Source organism: Belonocnema kinseyi, chromosome 1 (assembly GCF_010883055.1).
Source record: "Belonocnema kinseyi isolate 2016_QV_RU_SX_M_011 chromosome 1, B_treatae_v1, whole genome shotgun sequence".
In the NCBI taxonomy this organism is placed as follows: domain Eukaryota; kingdom Metazoa; phylum Arthropoda; class Insecta; order Hymenoptera; family Cynipidae; genus Belonocnema; species Belonocnema kinseyi.
This window is the reverse complement of record NC_046657.1, coordinates 176,759,651-176,774,233: the sequence shown is the minus strand read 5'-3', so window position 1 is coordinate 176,774,233 and position 14,583 is coordinate 176,759,651. Positions and strand designations below refer to the sequence as shown.

The window sequence follows — 14,583 nt, the reverse complement described above, 5'->3', positions numbered from 1 at the left end:
CAGGGAACCGTAGAGGGACAGGCTCCTTTTTTTCTTTAAGACCCCGCCGTTGCATAGTGGGCTAACTTAAATGATCCCATTCTTAATGAAAATGAATGTCGATGTATCTAAAGAACATAAATAATTAGCAAGGAATTGAATCTAATTGTTATAAACAAATTATAGTGACAAAAAGTCAATATCATGGGAATTTTCCTTGCAAAGTATATTTGCAAGTTGAAATTGCTCAATTTTATCTGCACGATCATATTGGGTCATCAAAATCTGTTGTCTGATTTAATTTGTTTATTTTATGAACAAATTATATAAACAAATCCATAGTTTAGACATTTATTTGCAGAAAGTAATACTTTTTCTGTCTTAGTACCTTTAAATTATAATTATGAAAATATTCAGTGATAAAGACTGGTCATTCGAGATTATTTGTTTATTTAATAAACAAATGCATAGTTTTAGCATTTACAATTAGAAAGTGATCATTTTCCTTGCTAAAAGTCTAATTATAGTGGTGATGTTTAGTGATGTAGACTTGTTATTCGATATTATTTGTTTATTTAATAAACAAATTTTATAAACAAATATATATTGTCATTACTTATAGACAGAATGTAATCGTTTGTCTTTCTATATGTCTTCAAATGATATGAGTGATAATTTTTAGTGGTGATGAGTTCTATTTTGATGTAATTTATTTATTATATAAAGAAATTTAATAAGTAAATGGATAGTTTGGTCATTTACAGACATAAAGTTAACGTTTTTCTTGCTTGTCGACTTGAAATTATATTACTAGTGATGTTTAGTGGTGAGGATTTGTTATTCGATATTATTTATTTATTTTATAAACAAGTGCACAGTCTAGCCATGTGTAGACAAAAAGTACTCTTTTTTTACTACTGCTAGCAGATGATATCACTGTAAATGTTTTGTAGTGATAACAAGAGATATTTCGGGTTTCACTCGTGTAAAAGACTACCAATTTTGCCGACGTTTCGTCAACATTGCAGTTCACTTCTTCAGGGCTGACCTGAAACTGAGGTATCATGTTATGTTGTTCTTATGTATACTCTCTACGATTACTGTGATTGGCCAGAGCACCTCGCCGTGGGGACTGGTCGAACCTGATTGGACAATTAAGTCTTTTATTTTAAAAATCCGGGAGGACGGACAACCAAATCGGATTGGTATTATATATTCATTGTCCCTATTGATTTTATTAGGGTGTTTCAAGATTACGATTGCTTCTCTATGTATTCTTGGAAAAACGTTGTGTTTTTTTGCAATGACTGTTGTTCTGTCAAATAAAATGTTATATCTTGTTTCGATATGATGTTCAGCTAGTGTTCATTGCGTGAAATGTTTTAGCCTGACTTTACTCTCATGTTCCTTCATACGTTGGCTCACTGCTCTCCCGGTTTCTCCAATATACTTTACCACAAGCACAAGGGATTTTATATACTTCTGGATTGTTAGGGGTTCCTTTTTGTCTTTAGGGTTATTTAGTAGGTTGTGTTGACTTGTTTCTTTGAGTGTATTTTCTTATTGCTTTATCATTTTGTTTATTTGTGTAATCGTTCTGTATTAGGATTTGTTTAACGTTTTATAATTCCTTTCGTAAATTATCTTTATCTGTTATGGAGACAGTTCTGTATACATGACCGATTTTTTTTAGGTGGGTGATGGTGGGAGGGTGAATGTAGGTATCTGTCTGCGTGGGTTTTCTGTAAACTTCATGTCCTAATGTGTTTTCAGATTTCTTGTAAACTAAGACGTCTAAGAAAGGCAATTTTCCGTTTTGTTCTATTTCCATGGTGCACTGGATAAGAGCATGTAATTGATTGATAAAATCAAAAAAATTATCTAGTTCATTTCGTCCATGTCGCTAGATGACAAAAGTGTCATCAACGTAATGCAACCAAAATTCCGGTTTAAGCTTGGCTTGGTTGAAGATTTTAGTTTCTAGATGTTAAAAATAAAGACATTGGCTATTACAGGTCAGGTTGGGGATCCCATTGCCGCCCCTGAGGTTTGTGGGTAGAATTTGTTTATTGAACGAGAAGTAAGTATTATTGAGACAGTGTTCGATCAAAGGTACGAGCTCGGAAGGAAAGTTCTTAAAAGATTTAATAATATCAATTGTATCAGATTGGTACTTTCGTAAAGAGAGATACTATGTCGAAACTTACTATAATGTCTTGGGGTTGAATGTGAATCTGTTGTATCTTTTTGATAAAGCCAAATGAGTTTTGGATGTGAGTGATGGAGTTTCCTGTAAAAGGATTTAGTTTTGTAGCGAGGAAGCGTACTAGGCTGTAAGTTGGTGAGTTTATTGCGCTGATGATCGGTCTAAGTGGAATGTTATTTTTATGTATATTTGGGAGCCCTTAAAGTCTTGGAGAGAAGGTATTAGTAGGTATCAATTTAAATATTGTTTGGCTGTCAAGTTTTACAACTGAAAAATAATTTGGGAACATCTAAATCTAAATAAATTCTGCATAATACAAGTTTGCTTCTCTTGAAAGAAAGAATACAACATACCAAATTTCTTTTGCACACTACCTGCAAAAAACTATTAAAACTTCACCCGAAAAAGAGAATGACATATGACGTAGGACGGGCAACATTTTACGCAAAGCTCAAGTTCTTTCCTCAACCTTAACAAAACAAGAAAAAACCGCAATTAAAGAACTCAAACAGAATAAAGATATTATAATACTACCCGCAGACAAAAGAAACAACAGTAATGATGAACAAAGAAGACTACAACAACAAAATCATGTACCTTCTAACTGACGATACATACGCAAAACTTAAAAAGGACCCTACAAAAACAATAGTCAGTAAAACAAAAACCCTTCTCAAAGACTCTAAACTTGACAGTCAAACAATATCTAAATTGATAGCTACTAACCCCATCTCTCCGAGACTTTAGGGGCTCCCAAAAATCTACAAAGATAACATTCCACTCAGATCGATCGTCAGCGCAATAAATTCACCAACTTATAACCTAGCACGCTTCCTCGAAAAAAAAACTAAATCCTTTTACAGGAAACTTCATCACTCACGTCCAAAACTCATTTGGCTTTATCAAAAAGATACAACGGATTCACATTCAACCCCAAGACATCATAGTGAGTTTCGACATAGTATCTCTCTTTACGAAAGTACCAATCTCTCATGCAATTGATATTATTAAATCTTTTACAAACTCTCCTTCCGAGCTCTTACCTTTGATAGAACACTGTCTCATTAATACTTACTTCTCGTTCAATAACCAATTCTACGAACAAATCTCAGGGGCGGCAATGGGATCCGCAATATCACCTGTAATAGCCAATGTCTTTATGGAACATCAAGAAACTAAAATCTTCAACCAAGCCAAGCTTAAACCGGAATTTTGGTTCCATTACGTTGATGACATTTTTGTCATCTGGCGACATGGACGAGATGAACTAAATAAGTTTTTTCGATTATATCAATCAATTACATCCTAATATCCAGTTCACCACGGAAATAGAACAAAACGGACAATTGTCTTTCTTAGACGTCTTAGTTTACAAGAAATCTGATAACACATTAGGACATGAAGTTTACAGGAAACCCACGCATACAAACAGATACCTAATGCCTCCTCCCACCATCACCAATCACAAAAACAATCGGTCATCAACTCCCTTGTATACAGAGCTGTCTCCATAACAGATAAAGATGACTTACAAAAGGAATTACAAAAAGTTAAACAAATCCTAATACAGAACGATTACAAAAACAAACAACTTGATAAATCAATAAGAAAATACACTAAATAAGCAAGTCAACATAACCTACGAAAGAAAGAGAGAGAAAAATGATCACCACCCTACCCTAGATCCAAGATGTCACGGAACAAATAGGAAGAATTCTCAACAAACACAACATCCAAAGCATATTTAAACCACCTACAAAAATAGTACAACTACTAAATAACCCTAATGACAAATAGGCACCTCTAAGTGATCCAGGAGTATATAAAATCCCTTCTTCTTGTGGCAAAGTATATATTGGAGAAACCGGGAGAACGGTGAGCCAACGTATAAAGGAACATGAGAGTAAAGTCAGGCTAAAACATTTAACGCAATCAGCACTAGCTGAACATCATATCAAAACAGGACATAATATTTTATTTGACAGAACAACAGTCATTGCAAAAAAACACAACGTTTTTCCAAGAAAACATACAGAAGCAATCGAAATCTTAAAACACCCTAATAACATCAATAGGGGCAATGGATATAATACCAATCCGATTTGGCTTTCCGTTCTCCCACATTTTTTAAATAAAAGACTTGATTGACCAATCAGGTTCGACCAGTCCCCACGGCGAGGTGCTCTGGCCAATCACAGTAATCGTAGAGAGTATACATAAGAACAACATAACATGATACCTCAGTTTCAGGTCAGCCCTGAAGAAGTGAACTGCAATGTTGACGTTGGCGAAATTCGTAGTTTTTTACTCGAGTGAAACCCGAAATATCTCTTGTTATTAAAATGAATCATCATGAAAGCATTAAATCTATTATTTATATTTTGTAGTGTTTAAGAAGAACTAGCTTCCAAGTTGTACTTTTCAATCATTTTAATAAATTCAGAATCCATTTCAACTGCATCTTTGCTCCTTTTTTGCCTTAAAGACGCAACTAATGGACCAGATGATATCAGAAGATTATGTATTAAATCTTCATTGGTCGATATTCAAGAGCACTGTCGTGTGTTGAATTCTCTGAATCGCTCGAAATCCTTATTACGTGCTTCTGCAGCTACTTGTCAACATTTTCAAAACATGAAAAAACCTCACAATCAACGCATTATCCACTCCCGTTATTTCAGCAGCTAGATCAGGATTCACGAAAAATCTTCTAGCGGTGTTACCACTGTTATACCTCATCTGTCACTGCACACCGTTTTTTGGAATCTAAACGATAACCTATGTGTATTATGCATTCAAAAGATCGCATCTTAGCATATAATTTAGCATTCTTTCAGCATTACACGATCAAGTTTGTTGATTTCGCTGGGCTTAGTTCCACAAATACAGCAGCTTCGCGATGAAAGTGTATCAGAGAGTGCTAGACAGACTTCTCCATCTACCACAGTCAACTTCATGTCAGTTCTAACTACGAAGACGCCATTAGATGTAGTGATCTTCATTGGCTTCAATAACTTTAGTTGGCGTTTGATTTCTTGAATCTCTGCTTTTGTTCTTTCCTTTGTTTCTTTGGCAAATATAAATGCTATTGGTATACATCGCCTGGTAGACCGCAAACAGTTGGTTATACGTCTCCTGATCTGAAGCTCCAGCGCAGCCATATTTCATAAGTAAATCTAGATGAGAAGTTTTCAACCTCTTGTCTACGACAGGAAGTTTTAAATTGGAATCTTTGAAAAGGCGTGTTATCGAATCATCGACTAAAGTCTGAAGGTTGATGCGAGCTTTTTTCTGTTACGTGTACCTGCAATAGATAACATTCTTTTTTTCTGGAAAGTGATAATATGAACGATAAATATCTGCATTTCAAGTTTTGGCCTCAAATTGAATGATATTGTATTGATACTTGGATAACTTGGCATATTCCATTAAAGCTAAAGCTTTTACTGGAGAGTAACATTCCACTTCATTAACTGCACTCCTAACAGCATCATATAAATCATCACTGGTGTCATTTAGAAGGAATACAATTGCATTAACAATTTTTTTCTTTTTCCCGTGGTTCTCAATATTTGGAGACATGCTTCTTGAATCTCGATTGCGGAATAAGTTTCTTCCATGGTCATCAATCTGGCTTCCAGTTTTGATACCAATGCATAAGAAAGTGTCTGGTCAGGGATCTGCCAACTATTTTCAAGCGATCATCATCAAGACTGTATTTCTTAGAGACTTTAAAAGACTCCATTTTCTAAATATTATTTATTAACTATTAATAAATAATACTTAATCAAAAACGTTAATAAGGCTGCCAATAATAGTCACAAAAACAATGATAATGATAAAACACGGCCCCTGAAAAAAAGGTATCGCAAAATTCACGGAAAAATTTGGGCTTCTGAATTGCCTGAATACAAAAGATCCAGGCGACCAATATTTTTTCCGTTGCTATACTGCTTCACACGTTTGGTGCAGTAAAATGGAACGTCGATGAGATGAAGCAAGTTGACCGAAGCACACGCAAGATGATAATAATCCATCGAAGTCATGATCCTAGATCTTCTGTACCTCGTATATACCTCCCTCGAGATAAAGGAGGTAGAGGTTTGCTGAGCTTAGAGTGTCTTGATGGAAGAACGGTTCTAATTACAGCCGATTCTGTTCTAAAAAGCACAGAATCTCTAATACGACTCTTACACCAACATGAAGTCGTCAACGTTGAGGCGTTTCTCTACCGAGCCGCAGATAGGGCAGCAGAGGAGCTTGGTCTCCCATTTGATTCCAGCGACACTACACATGGCCTAGCATCATTAACACTTTTGGTGATTAAAAGTCTTGTACAGAAAGCAGAACATTCGCTTCTACTAAAGGAACATGCTGACAAGCCCCTCTATGGCAAATTCTACAGCATTATACGTAGAAAAAAACTATGGATGGGTCTAGCCAACTTGTTTGTCAAATCTGCTGGATCAAGATCAGAGACAGAGGGATTTCTTTTTGACTGTCAAGACGACGTTATAGACACCTTAGTTTACCGAAAGCACATAATGAATGTAGCTGTAGATGATACCAACTGCCGAGCAAGCAAACAAGAGCCAGATACTATTGGACACGTTCGCAGTGGATGCTCAATGTATGCACGCTTCGGGTAATTAGAGAGACACAATGCGGCTCTAAAAGTCTTATATTATCATCTGCAGCATTTTTATCGTGTTGATCTAATGCCCGTCTTGCCATACGCCCATAGGAGACTGGAGTCCGTTCTAGAGAATGATCAGTGTAAGATCTACTGGAATTTCTCATTTTTCACCACTCAATGCATCAGTGCTACAAAGCCTGATATTGTCCTCCAAGATCTCGAGACCAAGATAATTTACTCGACTGAATTCTCCGCACCAACCGACGGTAATATCACGACAAAGGAGGAAGAAAAACGGGCAAAATATCAGGCTCTTCTTTTCGAGCTGAGCAGGCTGTATCAAGACTGCAAAATCCATCCTGTGGTTCTCATAATCGGCTGCTTTAGAGGTATGAAAGATTTATTTCTTAGCAAGTCAGATGCAGAACGCTGTTCTTCTGGGACCTAAGTAACAGTGTTTTACGAATTATCTTGCGTGAATTTCCCGTTCTTGCTTAGCTTCTAGGATAGAATGAGCAAGAGTGGATGACGTGCACGTACCAGTTGCGTCGGGATTGCTTGCTTTAAGGAACCATGATCGTAGCTTCTGGAGCCTAACAATTCTCTCAGAAAGGACAAACCTGCGTATGACGAAGCCGAAATAAGCCGAAGCTAGATCATGGAAAAGCAATTCATCTTGCAAGCGTGTCACACTTATAGCATATAAAAGTGATCATTCTTGTGAAAATGTAGCAGCCTAGCGTCAACCATTTAGCGGCAGAATCTGAACTAACCGATATTGGCGGCATATTTCAAATTACTTAAAAAACTGAAAAGCAATTTCAAAACCAAATTTATTTCAGTGAACCTCACCAACATTTACGTAACACATTACTCTACTTTGTACTTATACCTTCTATAAAATAAGATTATAAAATAAACCAATATAATCGAATGACAAGCATTTGTAGCAAAACATCGCCAATTATATAACTTGAACCCGATCAGTAATAAAAACGATTTCTTTCTGTCTATAAATGGTGAAAGTAAGCATTTGTTGACAAAATTTGTTTATAAAATAGACAAATAATATAGAATGACCAATCTTTATCACTCAATATTAACACTAATAGAAATTAAAGGTACTAAGAAAAAAAACCGATACATAATACCGAATCACTAAACAAACATTAAACATCACTAAACATTACTCATTACCACTCAAAATTATCACTTATATAATTTAAAGACGACTAGAAAGAAAAACGATTATATTCTGTCTATAAGTGACCAAAATATGCATTTTATTAGAAAATTTGTTTATTAAATAAACAAATGTAATAAAATATAAAAATAACTTCAATAAATTAAAGGTAATAAGAGAGAAAACCGATTCTTGTTTGCCAATAAATGCATAAACTATTCAATTGTTTACATAATTGTTTTATAAAGTAAACAAATAATATCAAATAACAAGTCTGCAGCACTGAACATCAACACTATAATTGTTTAAAGACGAACAGAAAGCAAAACGATCACTTTCTATCTATAAGTGGTAAAACTATGCATTTGTTTATAAAATAAACAAATGATATTAATTAACCTTTTTTGTCACTAAACATTACCAGTTATGGAATTTGAAGACGATTAGAAAGAAAATCTATTACTTTCTTTCTGTGAACGATCAAACTATGCATTTGTTTCTAAAATTTGTTTATTAAATAAATAAATAATATCGAGTGACCAATATTTATCCCTAAATATTTTCATAATTATAATTTAAAGGTACTAAGAATGTTTTCACGATGTTGACATTTTGTTAATTTAATTTGTTTATAAAAATTAGATTCAATTTCTTGCTAATTATGTATGTTCTTTAGATACATCGACAATCATTTTCATCGAGAATGGGATCAATTAAGTTACTCATTTGAAGATAAAAAATGATTAAAAATGTCCCCTTTTCGCTCTTTGTTTATAATATAAAAAATATAAAATGATAAAAATTAACAAATCTAATCCATAGACGCTCTTGCGCAACTACTGCTGATCACTTCTAAAAAAAATTGTTAAATCGGCGAAGAAATGCGCTGGTCAATGCACAACCGCCACCCTTTTTTATGTTAATATTCCCTCACGAGATTTTAGCATAACTCATTATGGTTTAAATCTTGATTCTTCTGGATATCTCTATTCCAGTCAGAGATAATTTTTTCTTTCGTTAGCAATTCTGGTGACCATAATTTTTAATATTTTCTAATTTTCAAAGCTGGGCTCGATTTACAAATAGACAAGTAATCCACTTCGACGCGTCCATTCGATATGAGTCTATGTGATTACTGCACCCTGTATGAGACTAATCCGTATCCTTATAATACACAGCGCATAATCCTATACACAGCGCTGTCAGCAGATAGACGCATATTGAATGAAGGTGTCCACTTACATTTTCTCCATTATTTTCCGACGTTTTTGCGACTTTAGAAACGTCTGAAAGTTGACCTAGTAAATCTAGGAATTGTCAGCAGTGATTCTTCAGATTTGTTGCCCTTAAAACAACCAATTTTTCAACGAGACACGAGAGACGTCGTTGAACAGACAGAAAGATTTCGAATCAGCTTTGCTAAATGCGAACTCAGTGCGATCTTTTTTCATTGAGATAGAGCTACTTTGTCCTAAGTGCCAGGACTTTCAGTCCCAACATTAGTTATCTAGACAATTAGAAAAAGATTTACTGTTTCAAATTTTTAAGAAATTCAATCTGTATTAAGCATCTTATGCACATTAGCCAGATTCCAGGGTACTGAAAATGGAACATGTTTAACCTTAGTTGCTAAACTTTTTTACGATTTTTGTAAAATTAAGAAAGCGAGAAAATTTATAATCAAGAAGTTTAGCGAAAATCAAACATACAACCGCTTCTTGCGGTTACTAAATTAAATTAAAAATCTGGAATTTTTTAAGGTTTCGAAATAAAATAGTCCGCTTTATTTACAATAGAAAAAAATTAAACGTTTTCTGCATTAGTTGTCATAGAACCCTTAATCATTTTGCATTCTACGTTTTAAGGCAGACCTGCCCAGAGAGAAGAAATGTCGAAATTCCTTATTTGCTACATGAAATTTATCCAACTCCACTGGCATTTACTCATTCAACTTCACGAGTGCGATAACCACTGCAAACCTCTATAGCTTCGTAGAGGAGAGTGGTGGTGGAACTCGAAACATGTGGCCTTTCAGTCGATTTCCTCTCTTTCGGCAGGCCTGTTGTGAGATACAAAATTTGCAGGTTTTCTGACCTACAGCCAGACTGATGGCGCAAATATTAACCTTTTCTCTTCATAATATTGGATAGGATCGTAATAGTAACCGTGGGAAAGAAGCTAAGGGTCAATATGGAAGCAAAACTTATAGTAGAAATTCTGTGAAGGGAATATGTGGATCGAGATTTTTGGCGGATGTGGTGTATAGGGATGCAGTGAGGTGGGACGAGAGGGCGAGGAGGTCTCGAAGAGCATAGGATTTTTTTTACAGTATTTAACTCACATACATATTTCGAAATTAAATGATTTGACAAAAGAAGTATAGTAACTCATTCGTACTTAAAATTGTCAGCTCTTTAGCAACGTCCCATAACATTAGTTAATGGTAAGAAAAATTCTATGTTTAAAGCGTGGGATTTAGGCATTATGGTCATTGCATACTTCAATTATATTGATAAGGACGCCAACTATAACTAAAGTTTAGTCATTATTTGGATTTCAGATTAGTTTACCAAAAAGAATTGTTGTACCTCGTTATCTGAAATCAGTGCTGTGGATAATCTTGTAACATTATCAGATGCAAAGGTTGCATAATCATCGTCGGACGCCACGCTGTCATAAAGAGGTTCATCATCCGACATTTGAGAACCATGCTTTCCGAATTGTTCCTTTCGTAAAGCTAATAACACCGGGTCTGAAAAAAGTGATTTATTACAAACAGAAAAAATCTTAGTGTAGTGACCTGAATACCTGGCATGATTCTATGGCGCGCTGCGACTCAAGCAGTTTGCGCGTGAACGTAGCTCTGTTGGAAAAAGCACCTACTATTTTCACATGGGTCTCTTGCAAAACAGAGATAAGCTCATGCGTAAAACGCATGGATTTCAACGCACCGCAAAGCTTACATTTAAAGCTTACATTAAATACACATGAATTAAATCCAATGTTTGTGTGTCCACTTTTATGGTCAAATAGTTATGTAACATGATGAATATTTAAAAGTCATTGAAATTCACAAAGCCATTACGAAAGGCGTTTAAAAGATCTCGGCCTTAGGCAGAGATAGTGCTCCAATCTGTGTTTACGTTATTATGTTCATATATATTATACATACTTATACCTACTATTATACCTATTTTAAAATGTTTAAAACTTTGGATGTGCCTGAACTTTCGCACTACAAGGTTAAAAAATAGATAGCGCTTTTCAAACATAGCAAAAAGAGATTGGAGGACGAGCGGCACAATGGACGGCCGCCAATGGTTGTAACGGCGGAAAACATCGATAAAATCTAGCATATGCTATTGACAAACTATCGTGTGTGACTATTCGCCCGAAAAATCACTGATTTTCTATTTTATTCATTTTGTTCTCTTTTTATTTATTGAAATGTTTCTTTATTGAATTCTCAGGTAAAATCGTATAGAATTATGTAAATATAGAAATTCACCATTGCCAACCTCTCTGTGCAAGGTCACGGGCATTAACCAAAAGAGTGCATCATATGTTAACTGTGGAATTGGGGTTGAGTAAGTAAGTCTGTGAAAGATTGGTGTCGTAACTTACAACCTGGACAAGTCCCGAATCGTAATCTTTAAAATGTGCATTGATGGAATAAGTGCATTGACCTTGAAAAGAATGATGTTGAGAAATAAAACTATTTTTTAACCTACTAAACTATTATTTCAGTATTAGGTCGAGAACTTTTAAAACCAGGTGTCGGCGTCTAAATCGTTCAAAAGTTTAACAAATTCAAATCGGCTATGAAACTAAACGGTTTAACAGTTGGCCGGGCAAAGACAGTTACAACAATCGATTTTTGGACGGCCAAACGATATTCTATAGGATAAATCAACCACGTGTCACCACTGAAATGCAGTTTCTTTAGAAGATCTGTAAAATTCGCCACAATATTCTGCAAAGTGAAATATTCTTTCAGCATTCAAAACCTTTAAAATATACAACTCTGTCGATTTTAACATGGATTTGTAACTATTCTAAGAGTATTTTCCGCTGGTGTAAACATAATCAGTAATCATGTATCACAAAAGAAACTGAGTTTGATCTAATATTTTTCTGATCACCTGTCCTTCAAAGGCGATCTTAAATTCGAAGTATATTGAAAATTTTTTAAACTTTATAAATATAATAAAGCGCTACTTGTAAGTTACATATTGTAATAATAATATATTGCTAATAATATAATAAGTTTTTATGTTTTCGAAACAAATATTTTATTGAAAAATGTATATAGAAGTTGTTTTTATAATTTATACAAATAAATATAAGGCACGGAATCCTAAGTTTTATCTGCTAAATCTTTTAAATAATTATTCGATATTCAACTGTACGGAATATTGTAATTGTATAGAGCAGAGCTATGCGTTATTTGGTTTGTTAAATAACACTTGAATGCAATTTAAGTTTGATTTAAAATATTTGTATACTAAATCCGTGCCTATAGAGGATCGTGAGTAGGGTTGATGTATAAACATCTTTTAATTCATCTCTTATCCTATTGGGAGTATCGATACGGGGTTTTATGATTAACCATATAGAATTCCTTCTCCATTCCTGCAGAGAGGATCGTGAAAAGAGGATCGATTTAAGAAAAAACTTGTCCTTAAACTTCGATCCTCCAGAAAGAATTGTGAGTGGGATATTTGCTTAAACGTATTATTTCATATCATTTAATATTGAAGAATATTTAGGACGCATCAAAGTTGATTCAAATTGAATATTAAAGATGCTAAAATTATGTTAGTCGAAAGTTATGAACGCCGCCTTCAATCTGCAAAGTTTGACTGCTTTTTTTCGAATTGAACTGAGCGCGTGGAAGGTCGAAACATTCGACTTTCCAACTGCCTCTCCTCAGATTGGTTCTGTTTCGACCATGGCACGTGAGGGAGGTAACGGGTTCATGGATTGAAGAGTATTGATTGGTACGGCAATGTTTCGATATTTGTGATCGTCCGCGAAGAAAAGGACCTAATGCGGAAAAAATCGATTTTTATTTTCTCACGCCAATCGATAGTTTCTAAGTTACTCTTTCATTTCCAATAATTCTAATTTTTTTAGTTAATTATTATTCTAGTTATTAAGCTTCAAACATAAGCATAATAAGAATGTGCGGAAACGAAACAAGAGGTCTACAAAAACCAGCCACACCACGCACCACTACTGGGTAAAGTCAAAGCGGCCCTAAGCAAGGGAAGCTTAAGGATATGGCGCCTAAAGGCGTAGTGGTAAATAGAGAGGGTGCTTTTCGTAGACGCATCCCCACTACTCAAATGCTGCCTTGCGGCCTCTGATACGATAGCGCGTTCTGTAAAATTCAGCTTCGACGTATGAGATCCGTTTCTTCGCGGACAGTCACATATACTTTCTCTCAGGTTTTTAGCAACAAAAGAAAGAAACAAAGATAACCAAATATCCAGGGTTTTATGTTATCCTCTGGTAGAATAAATTTCGGAAAACCCATCCGTATGCTTAGGAAATAGTTTCTCTGCGTGAAAATATTCATTTTCTGAAACAGATACATGTAAGGATAGCATAAACCAATAACCGAACAGCGATTAACGATTGCAAATTTATCTTATATACTCAACCCTGATCTTGTAGAAGCATTTTTGGGGTATTTTATACTAGTTTTTTTTCTTTGGTGCTCCCAAACCCCGCGACTTAAGAATGTGAGGACCAGGAAATTGTAGTTGTAAGCCACTGGCAGGAAGTGCAAGCTGTGAGACCAGCACTGACAACAAAACGCTTACATTACCGGGAGCGGGTGCCAATTCGAAAAACTACACCCGCCCTCAGTGAAAACACAGTGAAATTTAAGCCGTAACCACGTCTCACGTGAGATAGGTGGTTACAGTCTGTGACGAACTCAATACGATGATCCAGCAACTCTCGTGCACCGTGAGGACACGGAGTGGCCCAAGGATGACCGGCTTTTGCATTTTGCACGCCAGTGTCTTAGAATCGTGTTGATAAACAAGGATGCTTTTTCAGGCTATTAATCAGTAAAAGCATAGCACCTCCGAGAGCACCGCCGATAAGGACGATCAGTTTAATAGAATATTCCGGCTATAACCGTATAACTCCCTTATTAAGTCTCTATATATCTCTTTCTTTTCATTCTCATTGGCTATAACGTTATTTTCAGCTGGTGCCGAAAATTCTATAATGAACATGTTTTATTTCTCGAAGTCAAGGAGAACTATCTCAGGCCTCGAGTGCGTAACAGAAACAATTGTCAAGAATATGAAATTCTAGTATATTCGGGACTTTTTATTCTGGACAATTAACTTTATTTCACTAGGAGCATTTAGCGAAGCGGCATTAAGGCTAATGTAAGAGGGACAGAAATGGTAATAAAGCACTCTTCGTGTCGCATTGTAATTTTGATGTAAGTTGTTCCCGCATGAGTTGAACAACTAGATAGTATGTGTTCTAGGTGCTCGGGTGCTTTCCGGTAATCAATCTAGGACATCGATATGTAGCGCTGGTATGATGCTGCGT

At 35.3% G+C, this 14,583-nt stretch overlaps 1 protein-coding gene across 7 annotated transcripts in view; it reads right to left on the bottom strand.

Moving 5' to 3' along the window:
* Positions 1-14,583, bottom strand: part of LOC117169747 (ARF GTPase-activating protein GIT1) — a 217,037-nt gene that overhangs the window by 84,400 nt on the left and 118,054 nt on the right. For all 7 annotated transcript variants that reach the window (XM_033356589.1, XM_033356267.1, XM_033356417.1 and 4 more), the window contains one exon: positions 10,593-10,756. In XM_033356589.1, the coding sequence (XP_033212480.1) occupies positions 10,593-10,756 (164 nt within the window). The remainder of the gene's footprint in view (positions 1-10,592; positions 10,757-14,583) is intronic.